We start from the raw sequence: 25,585 nt of genomic DNA on the forward strand, positions 1-25,585 counted from the left end.
ATTTTTCTCTGTTTTGCTCTCAACTCATGATGCTTTTCTAAATTTCATTGCTGAAGGACAGCAGCATACTTCCTTGAGTGGTAATTAAAGCAGAAGTGTGTCATTTCTAGCCCACTAGTGTCAACCAACGGAATCTCAAAAATAATGACTGTTTTCCAAACATTGGGCGGACGCACAGATCCCGCCCCAAACTCAAGCCATTGTTTGCTGTATCGGGTCAATCAAACAAAACTAAACAAGAACTGATAGTGCCACAGTGTTTATGCCTTTTCAGGGAATTCCCCAACAAAGTGCTTCATTGTAGTCTCTGCATATTAAAGGGATAGATCACCAAACATGTAAATTCTGTCACCCTCATGTTATTCCATACCTGTATTACTTTCTTTTGTTACACATTATTTCGATGGTCCACTTTAGACGTTATACTAACTATAAGTAACTTGTCAACTACATGTCAAATAACATACATTAGAGTAGACTGTTAGTGGACTGTTAGGATTAGGGTTAGTAGAATAAGTTGACATGTACTCATAAATTTACATATAATCAGTAGAATGTCTGTTGGAGAAGCATCAAAATTGTTATCAGATATTAAGCAGACAGTCTACTAATACTCTAATGAGAGTTAGTTGACATGTAGGTGCATTGTTACTCATAGTTAGTAGAATGTCTAAAGTCAACCATCAAAATAAAATGTTACCCTTTTTTTCTTCTGTGGAATAGTAAAGATATTTTTGAAAAATATCTCAGCAAAGTCAATTCGGTCTAATCTTGAAAAAAATTTATGTTTGCATGCATGAATGAATCCAATTTCACATTTTGAAACTTTTTTTTATAAAAACGTAATGTTGCAATCTGATGCGCATTGCATGTATTCCCAAAAAAACTGCAGCACATGTGAAGTTTTTTAGCAAATATTTCATAAATATTTAGCCTCCTCCACTGACCAGTTTGTAATAGGTAGATAAACATATGCATGTTTGTAAGACGTAAAAGACATGGCACTTCATGACAAAAGTTGCTGACCCCTGTTTTAGACCCTGTTCCTATTTGTATTTAGTGCAGACCTCTTGTGATGGGATCACAAAAATTGCATCACTATACCTGTGGCAAATACCTGTGTGTGTTCATGGCTACAACCTTCTAAAACAGACCTCTGAATTCTCTGTCGTCTTTGTGGAGATGTGACATTTCTCCCACCTACTTTTTTCTGTGTGTTTGTGTGCGTCCTGGGCCATCTGCCTTCTCTTTCTAGATCACGCTCCCTTCTCAGTCTTCCATTTCTTCCCCTGCCTTTCTCTCCCATCACACCAGTATCAGTGTCATATGACAGTGGCTGTGAGGAGACCTGAGCTAGGAGCCGTGACTCATTCTCAACAACAGAAACACATCAACACAACCTGGAGAGCTGCCATTAGACAGCCACCGAGACTTCATATCACAGCACAAACAACACTCCACAGACAGGACAAGGCCCTACATTTTCAACACTTTACAGTCCCTGATTGTCAGTTATTATCTTCTTAAGCCTGACTAATTTATTTATATGAACAATGATTTTTTTTATAGATCTAAGTTTGTGGTTGTCATAAGCTTTTTTAATCATCAAAATATTTATTAGTGGCGATTTCTAAGGTAAATGTCATTTTTAATATTGCCCATACCATATGAACAAACCCCTAATTCTTGAGCATTTGGTTTATCTGCAGTTTTAGTGTTAGACAAATTAACATTGATAAAACTAAATAATTGGGAACTGGCCAAATGTAAATCAGTAATGACATTTGAGTTTATATAAATGTATGTAAGTTTATATAAATCATGCCCATATCCTTGCCCATAACAGATTTTCCTTATTATTGGACCATTGTGTTTTGTTTTTGTGAATTGTCACAAACCCAATCACAGTATTTTTTTTTTTTTAATAAAGTCTCCATTCCATAACTGCTAACAAACAGAAAGGCTTAAGTGTCTAACAGTTCTACATTAAATGTTCTGCAGCTAAAATCTGCCGCTTAGTATTTGCTAGAAAGCTTTTTCCTGCTGTGAACTCTGAATAGTTCCATTTAGACCCTTCAAATGATCTGTACTTTCCAGAGTAATGGATTACAAGCACTCAAGACTGCTTTTGAAAGTTAGCAAGCCAAACCGATGCAAGCGTGTGTGTGTGTGTGTGGTGTGTTTGAGACAGATATAAACAGCGCTCCATAAATCTGACTCCCTGTGGAGAAGTTCTTCCATAAATTCTGAAGCCGATCAGAGAAAAGTCATTCAGTGATGGAGAAATCAATTTCATTTAAAGCTCTCATCAGCAAGTCTCTCTAGCTGATGGCCAGTAAGAAAGAGTCTGGCTTTAAAGAAGTCCGTGGAAAATTGAAAGAAAGCTTCTATTACAACTATCACAGTATCCCTATATAGTATTATCAGAGTATTATCAGCAGCTTTATCAAGTTGCTTAGGAACTAATTAGATGGTGAATTTCATGGGCAAAACTGCATCATCTCAATAAGAATTGAATTTTGCAAGAAGGATTTGTTTCCCAACTGAATTTCACATCAAATTCAAGTTTGTGAACTTGAACATGTGAATTTGCCGCACTGATCATTTTATGCTGCTTGATTTGGAAGCTTCTTGCATCATAACATCATCGTTACAACATGGACTCTTTGCCCACAAATATCGCTGAAGTTATAGTAATATGACTGCCTCAAGAATAAACTAATAATGAACGTTTATGTAATATGCACTCAAGCGCACGCATAAGACTTGCCATAAAGAACCGGCAAAAGTAATGATTATGAATATGACAAAAAACAGCAAGGAGACATTTTAATTGTTTATTAATAAACTAATGTTTTCTGAATCAGTGTCGGCTGCAAAGATGAAGTTGACATTGCTGACTCTCATCATCTCCACATACTGGACACGCCTAGAGAAAGAATGTACATTTCATTCGGATTAGGCTACATAATCAGAGTAGCCTATTTCTTTTCTTTTTTAGATATTTCAAGCTTTATTTATATTTCTCATGTCTGCGAGGCAAGCAGCCCATATGCTGATTTTCGGTTCATTTAGCCTATAAGTCGCGCTCCAGTTTACGTGCCAGTGATCGCGCCTGCGCATCCATGATTATATTGTCTGCTATATTTGCTTCTTATTTATTAACTCCAGGCAACTGGTTGATGAAACATTGATTAAAATTAAGATAAAATTTTTACAAAACGAAATTCACTTTAAAGAGAGGCTTTCTATAAAACAAAACTTAATGAAGTGGTCAAAATGATGCATCTTACTCATGGTGTTCACTTTTCATAATCTAGTAAATTAATTTAAAACATAACATAGGACTATTTAAATATATATATGAAACTACATTTTCTTTAATGGCTACCAACACATATTGTACAGTACAGAGAAATTTCATAAGTAAGAGCGGATCATGAGTCACGAGTCGGATCAAGAATTATTTATACTTAGACTTATATTTAATAATGGGGGCATTCAAGTTATTTGACCTATTTAATTTTTTTTTTAAAGTAACGCAATAGATACTTTCCCTGGTTATTAGTTACTTTTATAATGATGTAACTCAGTTACTAACTCCATTACTATTTGTGAGAAGTAACTAGTAACTAGTAATTAATGTAACGTGCCCAACACTGGTTATTGGCAACATACTTGTTGCTTAAGGCTATCCGGGTATCAGCAACATGTTTGATGCTTAAGACTTATCTAATTGTTTTCAGTAACTGGCTTTGTGCATTACTTATGTTGTGCGTTGCTTAAGGCTATCTAGTTGTCATTGGAAACATGCTTGTTATGTTTGGCTTAAATGGTATCATTGCGAAAATGCTTTGCTAAGCTTATCTGGGAATCTCAACATGCTTAGCATTGTTATTGGTACCATGCTTGTTAGGCTTTACATACTGTACTAAACTTATCTGTACGGTGGCCCAGAGAGCTCAATGTGCTGCAACTGAAGAAAACATATGCAAATAGAAAAAACACCAGCAAATAAAGAAAACATCTTCATCAGTTTGACAACACATGTGCTGCAAAAGTTCACAACACATACAAATACAGAAATGCGCTGCAAAAGTTCACAACACATGCAAATAAAGAAACGCGCTGCAAAAGTTCACAACACAAGCAAATACAGAAACGCGCTGCAAAAGTTCACAACACATGCAAATACAGAAACGCGCTGCAAAAGTTCACAACACAAGCATATACAGAAACATGCTGCAAAAGTTCACAACACAACCAAATACAAAAACCCACTGCAAATACTCACAATACAACCAAATACAAAAACACACCACAAAAGTTCACAGCTCAAGCAAATACAAAAACACGTTGCAAAAGTTTACAACACATGCAAATACAGAAACACACTGCAAAAGTTCACAACTCAAGCAAATACAGAAACGCGCTGCAAAAGTTCACAACGCAAGCAAATACAGAAATGCGCTGCAAAAGTTCACAACACATGCAAATAAAGAAATGCGCTGCAAAAGTTCACAACACAAGCAAATACAGAAACGCGCTGCAAAAGTTCACAACACATGCAAATACAGAAACGCGCTGCAAAAGTTTACAACACATGCAAATACAGAAACACACTGCAAAAGTTCACAACTCAAGCAAATACAAAAACACGCTGCAAAAGTTCATAACACATGCAAATACAGAAATGCGCTGCAAAAGTTCACAACACATGCAAATACAGAAACGTGCTGCAAAAGTTCACAACACATGCAAATACAGAAACACTCTGCAAAAGTTCACAACACATGCAAATACAGAAACACTCTGCAAAAGTTCACAACACAAGTAAATACAGAAATGCGCTGCAAATGGGCCTGCTCACAATGCTCAAGGCTTATCTGTTTATTATAGGAATCCTGCTTGTTGTAACATGCTGTGCTTAAGCCTATTTAGATATCAGCAACATACTTGTTGCTTAAGGCAGCTAGTTGCTTTAGGCCTGTTTGGTTATTGCCAACATGCTGTTTTAAGTTCCTGGCTATCAGCTCTATGTGTTTTCTTGGTTTCTACAGGAGTTAAACTAACAACTGAGGATAATGAGAATATAACATCATTGACAGGCTACACTAGGACCACTTCACTGAAATCAGTCTCTTAATTTAAACATTGTTAGAAATATTTGGGATAATGCAAGTACACAAGTCAACAAAATATTCAGCATTGTTCTGGTGATTTTTGGAATTCTTACATATTATGCCTTTAAAGCTATCTACGTGTTGACATCACACTTGTCGCATTAAGCCATCCAGTTGTATTTGGCGACATATTTGTTGCTTAAGTCTGTGTGAACCGGAACTTGCCACCGACCTTATTTCAGTTTGTTTAACGTATTTCCAAATGAAGCTCTCATGAAGCTCTCTTTTTTATCTCTAGCTCTCAGCAGTCTATCTGTTGCAGGGGAGTAGTTAAGGATGTTTTTTTTTCCCAAGTAGGCAACTGACGCATCAGAGAAGGAACGCCATTCCAGAATGGAAGCAATCTTCACATTTTGAGTAAGATTTTTAAAAGACAACTTGCATGAATGAAAGGTTTACCGCAAGACTAGCAAGTTGCTCTAACATCAAGCAGGATCAAATTGAATTTCATGTTGACCTCAAGGTTTTTTAGGTTATCAGCAATATGCTTGTTGCCTAAGACTACTGATGGTTATTGGTAACATGTTTGTGGTTTAACAGCTCAGATACACCAAGCCAAGATCAAGAACTAGTGGCAACAAGCATCCGTGTTGTCGCATTACGTTGCCTACGTCTGGGTCAAGTTGCGCTCGAACTCTGCGCAAGACTACAGTCAACAATCATGCACATTCAACACATAAATGAGAGAAACGGTCCATACCAGCAGGTGATAGTAGTCTGTATTCGTCACTCAAAAGTAACTGGAACTTTAACTGCGGATATACAAACCATAAGCAGGCAAATCGATTTTGATCATTTAATCTATACTTTCTTAATTTCCAGAAATTCCATATGTAATTTTTGAAAATTGGAATGCTTGGAAGAAGAATAACCCTTCTGCATGTGCCCTCTTGACTTTGTTGTTAGCTTGCTTAATCTGGATGTTTTTCTTAATCTGAAATGCTTTTCTGGTTATTATTGGCAACATGCTTGTTGCTTAAGCTTTTTTGGGTATTGGCAATATGCTTGTTGCCTAAGCTCATTTGGGTAACTGCATTTAAAGGGGCAAGGGGGATCTTGACACTCAGATTTTTCACTGTCAGTTTGTGGTTGGTGGTTGTCGATACATGCTTTTGTTTTTTAAGGGGTTATAGACCTTATTTTCCAGAGAAACATGCGCGCCGCCATCTTTAGAATATTGTCTTTGAACTTCCGTTTTCGCGATAGCCCTGGATATTTCTATGGCATCCCTGTTGAAGAAGAATTAGCTGGTGAAGTGGATTTACGTGTTGTAGAGTTAACAAAAGTTATCATGAGCATTGTAATGTTTAAATCGGGTGTCTTAACAAATGTCAGTAGAACGGGAAGATTTTAAAATGAGCAGTTCATTCATAAATACATACGATCGCTGTGGAAATACAAGCCGGAAGTCAAAAGACAACGAGCGCAGCGCTGAAAAGGGGCGGGACCACATAAGGTCTATAGGCTGCATGGATGGGCAGGGAGTGGGCAGGTAGTTCTTGCCCAGAACAGAACCATACCGCCAATCCAAACTGTATGCTACTTGTCACTCATCTTTGGTGATAATGGTCCTGACAGAAATCAAGCTTAGCATTAGTTCTGGCAGGTCACACAAGTCAAGCTCACATCAGCTGACTCTCAGCTGATCCACATCTACCTATAGGAATACGACGAATATCACAGCATCCCTATAAAGGTCCATTCAGTGTTTTCAGCGACTTTATCATGTTGCTCAGGAGCTAATCACCCTCCTCCATCCCTAGCTCCTCCTCTCATCCACAGTCAGGACTTGGCCTTCTGATATTCCTTTTCGAATCAGACCTGTCATTTATCTTGATTTATGTTGTTACATTAAATTATTACCATTAAGAACATTAATGATATCTGCAATACATTTATGTTGGTTCTGTTCTGTTTACCATGGTTATCACTGTGTTCCTGACGGAACTGTTTAGTCCGTTGTTCTGACCCTTCAACCACTCTTATTGTGATTTTGTCGCCAAGGGACATGTTACTGGATAAACAATATCGAACAACATTTATATCAACCAATAATAATTTCTGTAAAGTTTAGAGTTATTCCTGAGGCTTGAACAACATTCTCATGAGTATATTTTTTTATTATTATTTGACATTATTTGAAAATTAATTTTTTAAAATCACAGACCTTTTTTTGTCCACCAATAACGTGTGATCATGCTCAGACTCATGAACATGTCATTCAACTGCCCTCACACCAACATGTTTTCACTGTTTCACCGTCTGTAATCCTCTCCTTATTATACCCAGAATGGTAGTGTATTTTCCAATCACGTACTGGCCCATTGGAGGGCCTTGTAGGGCTACGGTGCCGGAAGGTTGACATTAATAATGTGATTGTGCTTTGCCCTCTCTTATCCAGAGGTGGCAGAGGGCAGACCTCCTCCTGCTGCTGAGAGAGAGAGGCAATCAGCATTTAATCTGCAAGACTGATTAACTTCTCATTACAATCAGACACACACACACACACACACCACGCAGGCACTCAAATTCATGTACAAATGTACGGGGCCGCACGCAGACATATGCACGCAACATACACTCTCACACTCCAGAGGTGGATCTGTAATTATGCCATGGAGATCAAGTCAGACCTACTTACCCAGCTCTAGCAATCAGTTTTATTTATGCATTTATTTTCAAACTGTTTGTGAGGAACATAACAATGACAAGAAAAGAATGACTCAAGTGTCATGGCACGGTCTTTGCTGAATCACCTGGGTCTTTCTCTTCTCAAGTGCCATTTCAATCAGACACATTTTGATTGTGAATAGAGTAAAGAGTGTTAAGCTGCAGCTTTAGTGTTACAAAAATGAAAACTGCTAACACTAAATCATTGGTAACTGGTCAAATGTGGATCAGTAATTGGCAGTGTTTTTAAATGTGTGTGTGTGTGTGTGTGTGTGTGCGCGCGCGTGTGTGTGTGTGTGTGTGTGTGTGTGTGTGCGCGTGTATGTGTGTGTGTGTGTGTGTGTGTGTGTGTGTGTGTGTGTTTAAATGAACAAATACACATAAACTTTTTAGTAAGCAATACATTGTACAGCTAACACAAACCGAATTACTTATAGTTTTCATGTCAACCAATTATTACATTTTTGCAATCAGTGAATCATCAAAGTGCATGAAAAATATATCTGGCAATGGCTTGAGTGTGAAATTTTCAGTTTTCTCTGGTTTAAATATCAGATCATGAAGAATACACATATCACATTTTTTGCTCTCCTCCACTGACAGAAAGACAAGCACATAGGAGTCTTGAGTCTCCAAACCATGTGCCAACCTTGGGATACGCACAAATAATTTCAGAAATGTCAGTTCAACTGAGGCGTGTAAATAAAGGCTTCTCTGTTGACACCTCATTTGAATGCTGAGCAGATGACCTCTGCATTTATGAAGGTCTAGAAGAGAAACATGAAAATGCTCAATGTTTCTCAGCAGAGAACCAAACCCAGCCCCATTCTTCAAACATGAGTGCACTTACAAGCTGAATAACAAAATGATGGGCATTTTTATGCCTTCAGAACAATGTATTTTAGTTTCACTATTGAGCCATTATTATTTAAGATCATTACATAACTGCCCAAACTTTACCAATGGGTAACACAAACAAAAAATATCATGTTATTTTCTGGATTTTAATTCAGATTTAGGCCATCCTTAAAAATATTCTTGTTTGCCGTAACCCGACCGACCCTGTCAATTTAGGACCGACTCAAATTTTTATTTTTTTTTGCTTTAAGTCCGACCGACTTGCCGGTTGTAAATCGCCGTCGTATTTACCATGTTTACTATGGTAATAGCGCGCATAGTCTTGGTTATCAGAATCCACATCGGATCACAAACATAAGTTATTTAAAACACTTGCTGCTGTCTGAAAGTGAGTTTTGAGCTAAAATGATTTTAAAAGTCTTTTAATGCTGGTGTTAGCTGGTAACCTACATGTAATCATCGGCACCTCCGTCTCCACACACAGATAAACTCCGCCTTTGTTCGTAACCACTCCCTCCTCAAGCCCGAGCTGGCCCGCTTTGGACCAAGTTATTCGGCGGGCCGAAAAACCCGGGCCGTTGGCCCCGAGGAAGCCCCGATGAGGCACGATCAAGCCCCGGAAGTGACAGTGGAAACGGGACTGGCCCTGGCACGCACTAGCACCCCCTCTTTAGGCCAGACAGTGGAAAAACGGCTGCGCCCGAAGGCACGGGTTGAAAGACCCAGTCAGTGACGTCACGATATGCTAATTTGTTTAAATTCATACCTACGTAATCACCATCACCAAAATTGTACTTTTTTTTTTTTACATTGAAACTTGAAAAAAAAAATATAGACCTACCTACCGACCCTTTTTTTTTTTTTTTTTTTACTGTTACTGCAAACCAAAATATTTTTAAGGATGGCCTTAACAACCTGTTGACTGTGAAATATTTGATGCTAAAGAGTTGTTGATATTCTTTTCTTCCAGATTGGAGACAGCAGCTAGCCTTGCACCTAAAGATGAAGAGGAGAAGGTGAAAACGAAAGATACGGTTGCAAAAAGCCATGAGAAAAATGGACACACAAAACGCAGAGGACGAAAACGCCACAGTCACCGCCGAGCTCGCAGGTCTGTACCTTGTAAAGCTGTTCCTCATACACACATATTCATCAAAGACTTTTCACTGCTTAGGAGCAAACACTTCAGTATGTATTTGCTGTTATAGAAAAGAGCTATTTGTAGACTCTCTGAAAGTAAAATAGCTGATTTAAACCAACTTTGAAGTGGTTTAAAACAGCATGTGCTGTTGAAAACATTGTTCAATATAACCATAGAACCTTTATACAGATACAGCTATTCAAATGTGAATTTTATTTTGACCCCAGGAAAGATCAAACACATGAAAATATGAAGCACTGAATCCACTTCTAAGCTTCATCCTCACTCTGTAAGCATGAATTAGAAACCCCAAACTTTAAAGCATGGCAGGCACAAACATTCTTATCTCCTTGCCACAGTGTAAACATTTAGGTGTTGCTGGAATTTTTTAACACGGGTGTCTTTTATGGGGTCCTCTTACTTCCCATCCACTAAAATTCAGACTCCACCTGATGAAAGGAACTGATTCAGGATTGGATTCTCAACAGCATAATTCCACTGATATCTTCAAAGTGTGCACGATAACACAGACCAAAAGCAGTGCATCATTATGTAAAACAGGAAGGACGGCAGATCAAGTGTTATCTTAAACATGCTAATCTCTAGTTGAGTTCATGCTCAGGTTTCTGCCAGAAAACAGCAGATGCAAATGCATTTTTTTCAGCTGAGATTTTATAATCAAGTACACAACGGCAGCTAAACAATGCAAGATTGAATAATGATTAAGTCAGATCAAGCTAAACCACAAAATCCACAAACAGCTTTCCTTCATCTGTACAACCAAAGAATCCTAAATCATGTAGACAGACAGTAGTTTTCGACATGCTTTCTTATCCAAATAAAAGAAACATCTAAAATGTGAAAAGACTTATTGTGTAGTGTCATTTTCAGTCTCAGTAAAGTGACATTTAAATAGAGGGCTTCTGTCCTTTTGGGAAGACCCTTCTATTTAAAGTCTTTTATTAGTCTTGACAGTTCTTTCACTCCATAAGTTTGACGTCCTTTGGAGTGTGTCAGTAGTAAAAGATTTATGTGTGATTTATTTATTTATTTTACTTACACAGTTTTCTTTTCATAACTTTGGTAACAAGCTTAAGCCTCTATATTTTAATTCTGGGAAACATGATTTATCCAAAGCTGAAAGGTACATACAGCAGTGCTGGGAATGTAAACAGCGCAGAAGCCCTCAGTGAAATGTCATTTATAAATGTTGACAGCCTTTTAACTCTCTAACCTTGTCTATTCTCCTGAGTGTGTCAGTGCTCAGTCTAACTCATAAGACGGCCGTCTCTGCGCTGTTCCTTCTGACAGCTGAAGTGATGGTGGCCATTAAGGGTGTGTTCGTTACCTGTGCGCCTTCAAGGTCAACTGAAACTGACGGAAAGACTTTAAAAGCTGAAGAGCAAACCCATAAACTAAATAAAGGGCAAAACTAGATACATCTCTGTGAAATCGGTCACATTGGTCAATGGATCAGAATGTGTTACATCAAAGGTGTTACTACTAACATCAGTTTGATTTCAGAGCTGATTGGAATTAGGGCTGCCATTATAGCATGATATATTTCACTACACAAATATCATGAACAAAAAATTTCACAATAACAATATTTTTATTGCAATATTTATAGAAATTTTGGAAAAAATTATTCAAATGCTAAATCTTTCAAATTCATGCTTAACTTTATTTTGTATTTTCAACTTTTTTGGCCAATGAATCACACTTACTTCAGGTGTGGATAGAATGTCTCATTTTCATCTGTCATCATCTCTGACATGATTTTGTGCAATACCGCCACTTGCCATGTTGGAGTGTTAACCAGATGGTTACTGGCACTGGAATATTTGTGACATTATCATATGTGTAGTGTTTACCAATATCAATATTTCATTTTTATTTAATTATCACAGTTGTTGTCGATACTGGTATATTGCAACACCCATAATTGTGACTGATCGGAGCTGCACCATAAGCTGACAGGAGTCCTTAGAAGAGCAATATTTCCTATGCATTGGATGCAGTTTAAGAAATATAGATCCATCAGGGTTATTATAGTAGTTAACTAAAACTAAAATCAAAAACGTTTTAGTTACTTGAAATAAAATAAACGTTAATTAAAATTAAATAAAATACAATATAATAAACCTAAACTTAAACTTCAACTAGTTGCCAAAGCTAGGTGGCAAAGTAACATTTCTCATTTTCATTTAGGGTGCTTTTACACTAGCACTTTTGGTGTTCCCCTGAGTTCGATTGACATCGAAGTTCGATACGTTTGGATGACGTGAACACTGTTTTCTGAATTCAGGTGTGCACCCTTGAACCATACCCAAGTCCGCGTAAAAAGGGTGGTCTGGGGTACGGTTCATGTGAACTCCAGTATGGTTCGCTGCTGATATGAATGCAGTCGTACTAAATTAAGGAAGTGAACCGCTATTGATGATGTATGATTTGATAAAACTGTGTTTGTGTGTGTTCTTGGGTGACCATACAGTATTTCTTATGTTGGAATATGGGACAGGTGAGTAAGGGGTGGGCGATATGACTATTTTATTTGTAATATGAGAAATTTTATTTCACGATAATTATTGTTTTATAAAAAAGAAAACAATAAAAAAATTTACAAACAATACAACAAATACAATAGAGATACAAATTAAATAAATTGTTTTTCAGATAAAGTAGGTTTATTTACCATGTATACATTTATTTAACATATTTTGTTTTTTAATTAACTTTAAAGGGATAGTTCACCCAAAAATGAAATTTTGATGTTTATCTGCGAGGACTTCAGAAGATGCAATCATCTGGATCAACATGCACATTCCCAAATTTCTATATATCCTAATTATTGTTAATATGTAATTCATTTTTCCAGGAGCTCATTGCTTCTAACTTCAGTTAAACTGCTAACAGTGATTGTAAATTAATTGCCTAAATTGTTACATTATTTGCTAACTGCATTCTTTAAATTGTAATGTTGACATGCATTCTCTGTAAAGCTGCTTTGAAACAATATGTATCGTGAAAAGCGCTATACAAATAAATGTGAATTGAATTGAATTGAATCTGCTTACCCTCAGGGCATGTAGGTGTAGGTGACTTTGTTTCTTCAGTAGAACACAAATGATAATTTTTATCTCTAACCGTTGCAGTCTGTCAGTCGTATAATGCATGCCAATGGTAACAAAATCTATGACAGTAAAAAAAACATGCATAGACAAATCCATATTAAACCCTGTGGCTCATGACGACACATTGATGTCCTAAGACATGAAACAATCGGTTTGTGCGAGAAACCGAACAGTATTTATATCATTTTTTAACTCTTAAACACCACTATGTCCAACTGCCTTGAGCGTGCACACAGCATCCGGTGCGTGAGGTGTGTACACGCTCTGGCGTAGTTTAAACATGGTGCCTGTAGTACAACAGTTGTTATACAAATGGAAGTAAACCACTAAAAAACATTTTATTACATCAACTTCATTTTATTTTGTTACTTTTCATAAGGGCAGCTTTACAAATAAAAATGACACATACAAAGATCTTGTTCACATACCTCAGTTGGATGTGGAAAAACCATACGCACAGCTGATGGTTTAAGTCGTATGTGATCCTCTCCTGGGTATGAAAAATCATCAGGGGAAAAATGATCGCTGCAGACCCTCAACAACTTTAGTACGTTAATGAGTGTGTTGATATCCAGCCAAAGATCAACCATAACTTCAGGCAAGCAGGCTCAGAAGTTGGGAATACGTGGAAAGTCACCACTCCCGAATAAGTTTGCGCGAGAGAACGTAATCTTTTAATTTAAAGTCGGTTTGAACAATCCGGATAAGCGCAAGTAAATACCATACCTACAATGTTTGTGCACTGTGTAAACAATGAGTGATGTATATGCGTGAGAGATCACTTCCGGCGCTTGAGTAAACTACGCCAGAGCACGTACACACCTCACGCACCGGATGCTGTGTGCGCGCTCAAGGCAGTTGGACATAGTGGTATATTAGAGTTAAAAAATAATATAAATACTGTTCGGTTTCTCACACAAACCAATTGTTTCGTGTCTTAGGACATCAATGTGTCGTCGCGAGCCGCAGGGTTAATTTGGATTTGTCTGTGCATGTTTTTTTTATTCTCATAGATTTTGTTACCATTGACATTCATTATACGACTGACAGACTGCAATGGTTGGAGTTAAAAATCATCATTTGTGTTCTACTGAAGAAACAAAGTCACCTACATCTTAGATGCCCTGGGGGTATGTAGATAAACATCAAATTTTCATATTTGGGTGAACTATGCCTTTAATGACAGACAAATATTTAATTAGGCTACTGTTCCTTTAAGACCGAATTCATGGATATAATATACTGACACATATCTGGGTTTCACCCACCTGTTTACGTCCACTTAAGCCATAACCAACTGTATTTACAAGAGATACTGCAGACGATGGACATTTCGACAACTATGTGTGCATTTGACCATTCAGGCGCAATGAGAACTGATCGCGCGCTGTCTGAGAGAACTGGGATCGCGCGGAAGGAAAGAGAGGGAGCTCTTCTGGTGTGTGTCATTCAGCGTGATTCCTCCTATCCTGCCTTCACTAACGGCAAGTTAATCAATAACGAATTGTGATTGGATGGTAATTTTGTTCTATGACAAATTTGATTGGGCTGTTCTCACGTGACCGAACACTACTACTCCTACTCGTTCTATCAATAATAACAAAATTTTAGGAAAGATGAAATACGGGACAAAACATGATTTTTCTTAATAAGTCTGGACACTAAAAATAGAGCTGAAATATGGGACTGTCCCGGGAAAAAATGAAACGTCTGGTTACCCCAGTGTGTTCTCACTCACTTTCCTGTCAAGCGTGACTGACGCACTGCAAGCAGAGAGAATGTATACCTCGTATCTGCTGGATTCCCATGTTCTTTAGAACATTTGCCATACATTTGCGGCAGATCGACACAAGTGCAATTATGTGCTGATGCTTTGGAAACAAAAACAAAGCTTCAAAAACCAAAATATAAAATTGAGGCGAGCAATGCTATGCATTTTGCTGCCTTCTCCTTCATCATTGTTACCAAGCAACAGGGGTAAACAGATGCTGCTTTAATGAGGCAAGTGTGCCGTGGTTTGGACCCAAATAATATAATGTATAATCCAGCAGGGGTAAGGTAAGAAAGGGAGAAATCGAACTCTAATTCGGACCAGGCAATCGAAGTGTGAAAGCACCCTTAGTTTAACTTGATGTACTAAAATAACTAAAACTGAAATAAAAAATTATTCAAACTATATAACCCCTCTGAAACTTTTGAAAGTCAGCAATTACTCAATTACTTAGAAGACATGTTAGGGTTCTTTAGATATATAATGTTCCAGCAAGTCTGCTTAATCAATTACCAAAGAAGCATGTCAAAATTATTCAGGAAAATAAGATTTTCTTATCTAGGTGATAAAATGTTGTGTATAAAAAATGAGTACACCCTCCTAAAAGTTAATAAATAAAACAAGATAAAAAAATTCTGGTGTAAGTTTAAAGCAATGTTTGATCAACAGGTAAGTATGTTGAACCAAAACATTTAAAGAGAAGTAATTTCTTGACAATTAAAACTGTTATATAGCCCACTGAATCATTCTCACACTTAATGCTGACAACAATGGACCCTCTTGGGAGAGAACTGTCAGGAGACTTATTTCTTAGCACAAAAGAGGACAGTGCTACAAGAGGATTACCAAATCATTGTTATTTTCACAATTAAAACAAAAGTAACACAGAAATTCAAAAACAACTGACTTGTGACAAGGCCCCTGAAATAATCAGGCCTTAATTTTAAGCTTTCATTTAGTGATGAGGGATTTTTTTGCTAGACAAAGAGCAGGAGAAATACCAAGCGAGTGTCTCAGAGCCAGCAAAAGCTATGAAAAGAGAGACTGTTTATCTTACAGAGTAAGAAGCAGCCTGCAGAAATTACATACATGGTTGTTGTTCTCACTGAAACTACCCACTGTAGCCAAAGCACAATAAATAAATACAGTCAGTTAGCCATTTCCAAAGCTCGTATTTACAAAATATAGGTTCTGGGAATCAATACTCTGGTCTCATGTGACCAAATCAATCATTTTGGATCTAACAACATCCAAAATGTTATGGTGTTGCTAGAGGAGGAGTACAGTGAGAAGTGCCTGGTTCCCACAGTAAAGTTCAGTGGTAGTAAAGCTCTTATATAGTGATGTATGAGTGCTGAAGGTGTGAGGGAGTTATGCTTTATCAATGCTGTCATGAATTCCCACACCACTGTGTAATTTAATACACAAACTTGTAACAGAAGATGTTATCCTTTCCTCATTCCCTGCATTGTTGGACATTTTTTAAACATGACAATGAGGATATGCATTCTCCCAAGGTGAAAAACCTTCTGTGGACATGTATTGCACTCAGTCTTTACACTCTTGAGCACCTGTGGGGGATTCTGTAGAGACAAGTTGAGCAACACTCCCCATTAAAGATCAGGGCATTTAAGGAGCTCATCATCAAGGAGTTAAACAGGACAGATGTGACAGTTTGTCATGAACTTGTACTCTCCGTGCCAAGAAGGGTCAGAGCAGTATATTCAAAATTATGGAGGGCATACTAAGTACTAGAATATTATACATTTGTTGAATTAAATCTAGGGTGTATTCATTTCTGCAATCCTTAAATTAAACAAAATTGGCTAATTTACTTATTTTATGGCTATTAATGACATATATTTCCCAGTTTTTATTATGTATATGTTTAATACATTTTAGTTTTGCCATCTTTCCATGAATTGTATTAGTGATCATAAAGAAAATACATCTTTTGTATATGTTCAAAGGGGGTGTACTCATTTATGCTGTGCACTGTAGATATATTTTAAACACTGAACAAAATGAGTAAAAACTGAACTAAAATGAAAATAGATAAAAAAAATAAAAATATTATACTATAAAAGAAGCTATAATAGTATCTTAATGATAGGCCTACTAAAATAAAACTGTGATCCATTTATATCGATATGCACATATACAGTATATTACAAATTATTTACATTTAAAAAGGACAGAAAAATTATTACAATCAAATATAAATGGTTTGACAGCCCTAATTGTGACTTGTCGTTACTTGTGATTGCTTGTCATAATTGCTTCTCTGTATTTTTTTTTAAAAACTGCACCAACCAAATCTCATTTAGTCTGCCAAAAAAGGCAGGACCAAGATTAACTGTAAAAATCTTGGACTATTGTAGTGTTTATGTGTGTTTGTTTGTTTGTGTGTGTGTGTGTGTGTGCCTTTGTGCCGAGGGTGTAATGTGAGACAAAGGTTCCTAATTAAGCAGAAATGGCACTTTTCTGCTAATCAGCTTCTAATGCATTTCAGACTTGCTAATGCAGCAATGGCTGGATAAACTGCCTTACTATATCAGACCAAACAGCCTTTTCCACCCTCAGAGATGGAGTAAGCGGCCTGATCCCCCGCGAGCACATCTGCACGGCCTGCCTGGCTCACCGTCTGTGTTTTGATCCATCTAAATGGTTTCCTCTCAGTGCTCATATTGAATCACTGACTGGCTGGGCAAAGCCAAAGCTACAACAGTCTGTAATTCATCGACTGTCACGGACAGCACTCCCTTGTGTCTATGAAATATTATTATCCTGCTGAAGCGATGTGCCACAAGAAGCAAATCTCATTGCCGCTGCTACTGTACCTTTAACCTGCACCAGTCATGTGTATTTGTCATGGATATCCTGTATACCTTCTCCCACGCTTTATATTTTCATTGCTGCCTGTCATATGCATGTCATTCTGACAGTCTGTGATGTATGGTGAGGTATAAAGTTCTATTTACTGTACACATACCTCTATGAAGGCAATAACATCTACATTTTCAGTGTTTTATCCCTCCTACTTCCATTGTGCTAATTCTTATGAGGAAAGCTTCTTTGCTTCTTTTCACAGAGCACTTTAAGCTTAATATAGCAAGCTAAAATGAGTCTCTTTGATATAAATAGGATGAGTATCAGAAAATCTGCCTTTGAAAATATTATAGAGGTCAGCTGTTCCATTCCATGGGCCTTATCAGTCTTTGAATGGTACAGATTGGGGAGTTTGAAGCATCTAATGGATTTTTGGTGGGGTTCAAAGGATTAAAAGTGATGGAAGGACATTACTTGATGTGGCTAAATAAGATAGGCACATGGGAATAGTGTTTGCTCATTCCATCTTTTCGGTCTATATGTTTGATAAATCCTCTTTGTTCAGGAGGTCGGAAATGTAACCTTTGCAATTAGCTCGGAAAATGTCTTTAACTCGATCAGCTTGCCTCTTCCCTTCTGGTTGAATCAAGAATATTAGTGGTTACGGTAAAGCATTTCACGCGCACTTTTGATTTGATCCTCTCTGTTTTCTTGATGAAATGAGAGTGGTGTGACATTGCTGCAATCACGATAATAACAGTTGCGCCCAGTGCTTTAGTAAACATTGAAAATGTGTGATATAAATGTCCTTTCTTTGTCTGAGTATAGTCTCCCTGTTGATGATTGCATTAGAATTACCTGAGGAAGACTCTCAGTAGTAGATGCAGTGTTATATCTCTCTGTTAAGCTTCAAATCCTTCCTTGCACTCCCCTCTATGTTATTACCTTTAACCCTCTGGAGTCTGAGGCTGATTTGGGGCTTGGAGAAGTTTTGACATGCCCTGACATTTGTGCTTTTTTCAGTTGTTCATAAACATATAAATGACAAGTGTCATTACACTGTATTCAGCACAAACTAGGCTACAATAATATGTCAGGAACATGTATGTACATGTTTGTATTTTTGAAGGAATAATGTTTATACGTGGTTATTGAAAAAACAAAAAACTTAAGTCACTGAAATAAGACCAAAAAAAGTATATTAAATCTGTATTGACAAGACTTCTGGGTATTGGAGGTTGTAGACTAGAGTTTTTGCTTCAGAATTATGTAAAAATTATGCTGCCTACTCCTTCATATATAACAATATATTGATTTAGTTTTTGTAAGACACTTTTTGTCAAGAAACACAGTATGCGTGGAGGCGTGAATCATCATGAATAATGGGCCATTTACACCTGGGAAGACAAAAGAATCACATAATAATGACCTGAAATGACTTGCATATTAATGAGGCCTTTCAGTCAGGTAGGCTGTGAAAAAACCCCTCTGTAATAATGTCTCAGCTCATCATAAACAGCAATACTGTGAAATATTATTACAATTTAAAATAATGGTATTCTATTATATTCTTTAAAATATAATGTATTTCTGTGATGCAAAGTGTCTGAACAATTATGTTACCTCTGTGGCATTTCATATAGGCTTTTAGCTTAAAAGCATGCACATTTGGAGAAATATTGATGGATTCTTATATATTTATGTCAATTTTCTATACTGAGAAGTAATATTTATTGTCATCACTATGAGTGCTGGATACTGTGTTTTCAATTCATACTTGCAGCCGGAGGGCGCTCTGTACACCTTTAGGCCACAAATTCATATAAAGAAGAAAAGGAACCAGGAACTAACGGCATGTCTTCTAGAGATCGCTAACCATGGCTTTAACATCCAAATAAACACTTTTCAAGACATTAAAAACACGATTGAGACAATGCATACAAGTATTGCCTCTGAATTTGCGTCTGAATAGCGCTGGCTCCGTGGGCGTGGCCGCATTAGCGGGTAATGAGCTGAATCTCGGACTTCTGACATGGCTCTCTTTTCATACAGATTACATAAACACAGAATGTTTGTTTTCGATTTGACTTGCACGATTTAAAACCTGACATTTCAACGTTTCTTTAGACATAAGTGTCATTTTTTTTGTCATTAGTATTCATAAGTTACAGTTCATTTTCTGAGAACTATCAGATTGGACTTCGTTCAGAGTAGAGGGCTGCATTGGGTTTGGGCTCCCGTGGGACCCGCGGGACCCAACGCAAATCTCGCGGGAGCGGGCGGTTTTACCTTTGCTGCGGGCAGGAGTGGGCGGTCAGAAAACTTTGCGGGAGACCCGCGGGGAATGGTGGAATTTGGCGTGTAATAGAAACGGAGTCAACAAATGAAGATGATGAGAAGAAAATTAAAGCGGCTCTTTACTTGACAAAAGCAAAGCAAGTCAGACACTTGGAAACAATTCTTAAAATTCGCCCATTTTATTTTTAGCATTTTCGCATGATATAGTACACCGTCAGAGAGGGCATTCAGTGTGTGTGTGGGCGGATCATGGAAGAAAGACGCACAAGTCTGCAACCGCAGTCAGTCAGCAATATTCTTTTCCTTCAGTAAATTATATGGAGTATTTTTGTTTTAACGGTTAATGTTTCATAACGCTAATAAAAAATACCCAATGTTTTTTATAACGTGTGGTGCTTTGGTTTTGCGGCTACTTCATCTTATTTAAACACAATCATGTTTAAAGTCTGTTATTCTGGATGTTAACTTGAACGAATTTAGTCTGAGAGTATTTGTTTAGGCCTATTTTCAAAAGCTTTGAGAGAAAGTCCATGGGAGCGGGCGGGTTTGGACACAAACATTGCGGGCACTGGTGGGAGTGGAACATGCGGGTTGCGGGAGCGGGCGGTCTTGGTCAGATATTCAGCGGGAGCGGGCGGGTGCGGGTTGAGGAAATAAGTCCCGCGCAGGGCTCTAGTTCAGAGGGAGAGGAGAGATCACGCATCATGTTAGTTTTCTTTATTTTACAAAAAGCACAACATTGTGTTTTTACTCTGAGTGTACACAAATAAAAGAAGACCTTCTATAGTTTCAATTGATATATTACTTATGTCTCTATGACAAGAAATTACGGAGTATTTTAAGTCTGTTTTGCTGCAATGTGAAAAAAATCCTGCAAAACGCGCCGGCGCGTTTTCGGACCTCAGGGAGTTAAAAGACGCTCTTGAGGTGACACCTTAGTGCTTTTGAAACGGCACACATGTCCCACTCAGTCAGGACACGCCGTCCATTCTCTCTGATCTTCTGCTTTGTTGTTGCAGAAGTGTTGCCACTAAAAGTAAATTGATTTTAAAAGCTGCCTGTCATCTACCTGTCCGAGCGTGCTGCTTTCCCTCTCTCTCTCCTTATTGCTGTCTCCTATATCCTTCCTCTTTAACCTCTATTTTTCCATATGCCTTTTCTTTTGTTGAGAAAGTAGTTGTTTTGGGTGACAGATTGCCAACCTAGGCTCACTAGTCAAAAAACTTGCCTCTACATTTTTTGTAAAACTCCAAAAGCGCATCAATTCACTGAAGTTTCGAGGTGAAATTAACAGTAGTGGCAGTAAAACACCAACAACTTTTTTTCACATATTTCTTTTCACACAAATTATTATTACAGGGGCAGATTATCAATCAATAAAGACTTATTACCAATTCGAATTACCAAATTCTTTTATCATAGTGCATGATTTGTAAAGTGATTTATTTTGACATTTGCATCACAACCAACTCCATATGTATGGCTTTTCTGATGTAGTAAACTTGCTCGGTCAGCTGGTACAGAATTGCTTTTGTGATGCAGAGTACTCGGTTAGTCCTGTGAAGCACGAGTCACAATAAAATATCTGAAAAACTTGTAGAAGCAAGCTAAAATGGTATGGTTGCCTTAGCAAATACATTATCATCTCACATTTTCTGTTGTTAAAACTATTGGTTAGTAGGCTTGCTGCAATAGTCTGTGTTAACGGTGTTACCGGTGTTCACCCACAACACCGGTTACATCACTTGCCCACCGCAGCACCACCCCCACCGTCGTTTTGATTTTTTTTATAATAAAAAAACATTTTGTTCAGTTAGAGAACAGACACTTAAATTAAAAACTGTACAAGTCTGCTCAATTCAGTGTGAGCCAATCAATGGTTGCGGCACAGAACAGCAGCAGGAGTCAGGCAAAGTGAGGAGTAACCTCGCTTTGCCAATGTTGCCACACTCCTGACTGACAAGACGATAATGGAAGATTTGGTTTCAAAGTGAAATGTAAAAGTGCCTATTTAAGCGACTTTGTCATTGTACTGTTTTGTTGTTGTGTTTTTCATGAAGAAAAATAATGAACCCACCATTCAAGCAATTGCCGCACCCGAATTGATGCTAATTCTAAAGTGAAAGTAAAATGCGCACAGGTGCACAGGCATTCATAATGGTGCATGTCTACTGGTGCAGAGCAAAGTGAGCATTTTCAGTTCATTCTTATGGAAGTTGAGCTTCCATAGGAATTAATTGCAAATGCTTGCTCTGCTCTGCGCCAGTGGACATGCACCATAAGTGATTTAAAAGCCAGATGGAAAAATAGGGGAAAACTCCAACTCCAGATCCCCCTCCTCCCACCGCCCCAGTGATACCAGTATTACCGGTGTTGTCACACATCAATTAACCGGTGGGAAAATTTCCTCACCGTCACATCCCTATTGGTTAGGTTTTGGGTAGGATTAAATGTACCTGGTATATTATTTTTTAAACATGATAGAGCATTAACTTTTTAGCACCACTCACCGGATATATTACTTCTGAACAAACTTTGAAAGTGAAAAACTTGCTTTCTGTCATTTTTACTGTTAGAAATCAATCAGTTTATGTCTAAGTTTATGGTCATTCATTAAGCTCTTACTATTGTGTAATTGTCATTGAATGACGTATAAAATGGAAATAACAAGCCAAATCTGAAAAATGTGTTTCTCTCTTTGCTTTGCTTTTCCAGTGTGTCTCTTGATGCCAATATTTCCCCTCGGCCAGTGCCTAAAACTAAGAAAAAGAAGAAGAAGTCACAGAGGAAGAGGAGGAGACACAGGTCAGCCCTCAAAACAAATGATCACGTGATAACAGTGATCTTTTATTCTGAACAGTCAACAACACTGAAAAAGACATAGATAGATAGAAAGATTTCATGCTGCATTAATGATGTCTGCTGTCAGTATCCAACAAAAACTTTCACAAGTAGGCTATATTAGAGAACAATAGTGTGTTAGGGACAGATTTACTAACAGCTTGCACCAGCGCAAACCCTCTTTTGGCATTAAAAAACTACTGTCAGGATTTACTAAAGACGCAGTGCAAAATTAGTGCTGAAAAGGGGTGGACTGAGTTGTTTTTGTGGCTGACCTTATTGTATATACATTTGTAGGTGTTTCCCTTTCGGATGCAAAATTTATGGGAGGAGAGTATTTAATTGAATCACGCAACGCAATTTTGCGACATGGCTGCAATTGTTGCTGCTAGGAGGAGACTGCAGAGAACAGAGAGCACATGGTAGAAGGGCCCGCACCTGATGAGCATCAGCTCTGCTTATTTGCGACCCAGCGCTAATTTGCACTGCTCTTGGTAGATTGTGTTGGTCATTATGCAAGTTATTTGACTGCGTCTGTGGCGCTCTCACGCCAATTTTCCCTGTTTAGTAAATCTGGCCCTTAGTGTCATAAAGAAGAGCCGTTCAACAGAAGAACTGTTCTAAGCTTGTTATGCTTAAAGAAAATGCATTTACATTTCTTCACTGAATTCCATTCAGTTTAAAAACTTTTCTGTCTTCAAAATGTATACCTACAGTTTCTTATTATTCACATATTTTTCTTTACACTGCCATTCAAAAGTTTGAGATCATAAAATTTTCGTAGTATCTTATGCTCACCAAGCCTGCATTTTATTTAATCAAAAATAGAGTAAAAACATTAATATTGTGAAATATTATTACAATTTAAAATAACATTTTTCTATTTTAATATATTTTAAAATGTAATTTATTCCTGTAAAGCTGAATAAAATAAATAAATAAATTCAGCATCATTACTCCAGTCTTTAGTGTCACATGATTCTTCAGGAATCATTCTAATATGCTGATTCGAGAAACATTTCTTATTATTATCAATGTTGAAAACAATTGTGTTGCTTAATAGTTCTTTGAAAAGCATTCAGCATTCTTTGCATTTATTTGAAATCATCTACTGTAATATTGTCAAAGACATAATAATGTATTTACTGTTACCTGATCAATTCTTTATTCAGCCTTTGCTGAATAAAGAATGAAATAAGATAAAGAATTTAATAACTTTACAAATAGGAAGGTGCATAAAAGGACTTCACTCAAAAGCTAAAATAATTTGAATTAACTGATATAGAGCACAGATGGAATAATAACAATAAACTTATCCACACATCTTGTGCATCTTATTCTAAATTATTTGAAAGTGTATTCAACTATATGTAAGTCTAATATGGATGAAATATTCCTTCAAGTGTTATTGTAAAAACAAAATCTTGAACGTATTGTACATGCTAATTATACATGGCTATATTTGATCTCCCAGATCTCCCTCCTGCAGTCCATCACCTGTGAGGAAGAAGAAAAAGAAGAGCTCAAAGAAAAGGAAGCGACATAGGTAGTGATTGATTTTCACATCAGGTCATGTTTAGAGGTTTGCTTTGAGTATGCTTTTCTGATTTGGTGTGGTTGTTTTGTCAAGACTGCTTTTAAAGTCATCTCCTCTCTGCCTCTAGGTCTGCCTCAAGGAAGGGGAGGCACAGGTACAATTATTTATTTAATATTTTGTTTGTTTTTATACTGTTTCCTAGAATAAAGGGCACAATGCTTTTCACACGGTACACATAATACCTGCTGATTATTGTTAAGTGCTTTATGTAGTTTATGGCTCCCCAGGGAGACAATTTTATTGTTCAGAGCTTACTTACTCATAGCTCAGGAGTTTGAATGTTATGAATTGTTTAAGCATCGACTTTGTCTCAGATGTTTCTCCTCAAATTTCTTAGGGGAGAAAAAAAGTTATTACCCACATACAGCGAGAATATAGGGATCTATACTTACAGTACTGGGGTCTTTTTTCAGAATAAAAATCTTTAAAGCAGGAGTCTCCATTTGCTCTCTACATTTAATTTTGTTGTCTAGTAGAAACAGCAAGGAGATCTCACTTGTGAATTTTCTTTCCTATGTGACCTTTTAGTTTAAACCCCATCAATTATTTTTCTGTTGTTTCTTTTACAGTGGATCGAGTCCCAGACGTAAAAGAAAAGAGGAGAAAAAACATAAAAAGAGGTTGGTGATTTCAAAATGTGCCTAAATTATTTAAAACCCATCAGCTTACACTTCAGTTGAAAGTATTCAAGCACTGACAGTTTATTGAGTTATTATTCAAGCTCCTCTGTGGTTTATCCTTTAGTGTCAAAGGCTTAATGCATTCTACACTATAAAGCACCTGCATGACCCTTCATGCACAAGAGTCATATTTTCCAGATTAGATTACGGTGTATTGACAGCCACTCTGTAGTGCACCTCAGCTTCTTCTCAAAGAGTGCTGTTGTTGGTTGCTTTTGTCGTGTGGTCTCTCGAACTGAAGGAGAGCTGGTGCAGTCTAAGAGCAGCTCCTCACTGAAGCAGGCGAGCAGCCAGAGAGACAGAAACATGAACCAATTTCACGGCGCTAGTCTGCCACGCACACAGCCAGGGAAGAAGTGCCTCGCTGGGCTTCTGATCCTCAAAACCTTCAGGTTTTGTGAGTGTGTTAAATCAAAGTGGTTTTGCTTCACAACCCAAGACTCTAAATTCTTTGTGCTTTGTAACTGAATTGCACTTAAAGTGAAGCTGTTTACATAATCTTCTCTTTGTCTTTACGTGATTTGTTACATTTTATATTATACTGATGCTGAGGGCAAATCAGGAAATAGTCAGGAATGTTAAC

At 37.4% G+C, this 25,585-nt stretch overlaps 1 protein-coding gene across 2 annotated transcripts in view; it reads left to right on the forward strand.

The window, feature by feature from the left end:
• The window catches only part of srrm4 (serine/arginine repetitive matrix 4), a 67,687-nt gene that overhangs the window by 29,593 nt on the left and 12,509 nt on the right, over positions 1–25,585 (forward strand). Inside the window, exons 2-6 of one of the 2 annotated variants that reach the window (XM_048188938.1) lie at positions 9,682–9,822; positions 22,600–22,689; positions 24,200–24,271; positions 24,390–24,416; positions 24,892–24,942. In XM_048188938.1, coding sequence (XP_048044895.1) covers positions 9,682–9,822; positions 22,600–22,689; positions 24,200–24,271; positions 24,390–24,416; positions 24,892–24,942 — 381 coding nt within the window. The remainder of the gene's footprint in view (positions 1–9,681; positions 9,823–22,599; positions 22,690–24,199; positions 24,272–24,389; positions 24,417–24,891; positions 24,943–25,585) is intronic. The other variant, XM_048188939.1, reaches the window with a different exon arrangement.

This window comes from Megalobrama amblycephala, linkage group LG4 (assembly GCF_018812025.1).
Source record: "Megalobrama amblycephala isolate DHTTF-2021 linkage group LG4, ASM1881202v1, whole genome shotgun sequence".
In the NCBI taxonomy this organism is placed as follows: domain Eukaryota; kingdom Metazoa; phylum Chordata; class Actinopteri; order Cypriniformes; family Xenocyprididae; genus Megalobrama; species Megalobrama amblycephala.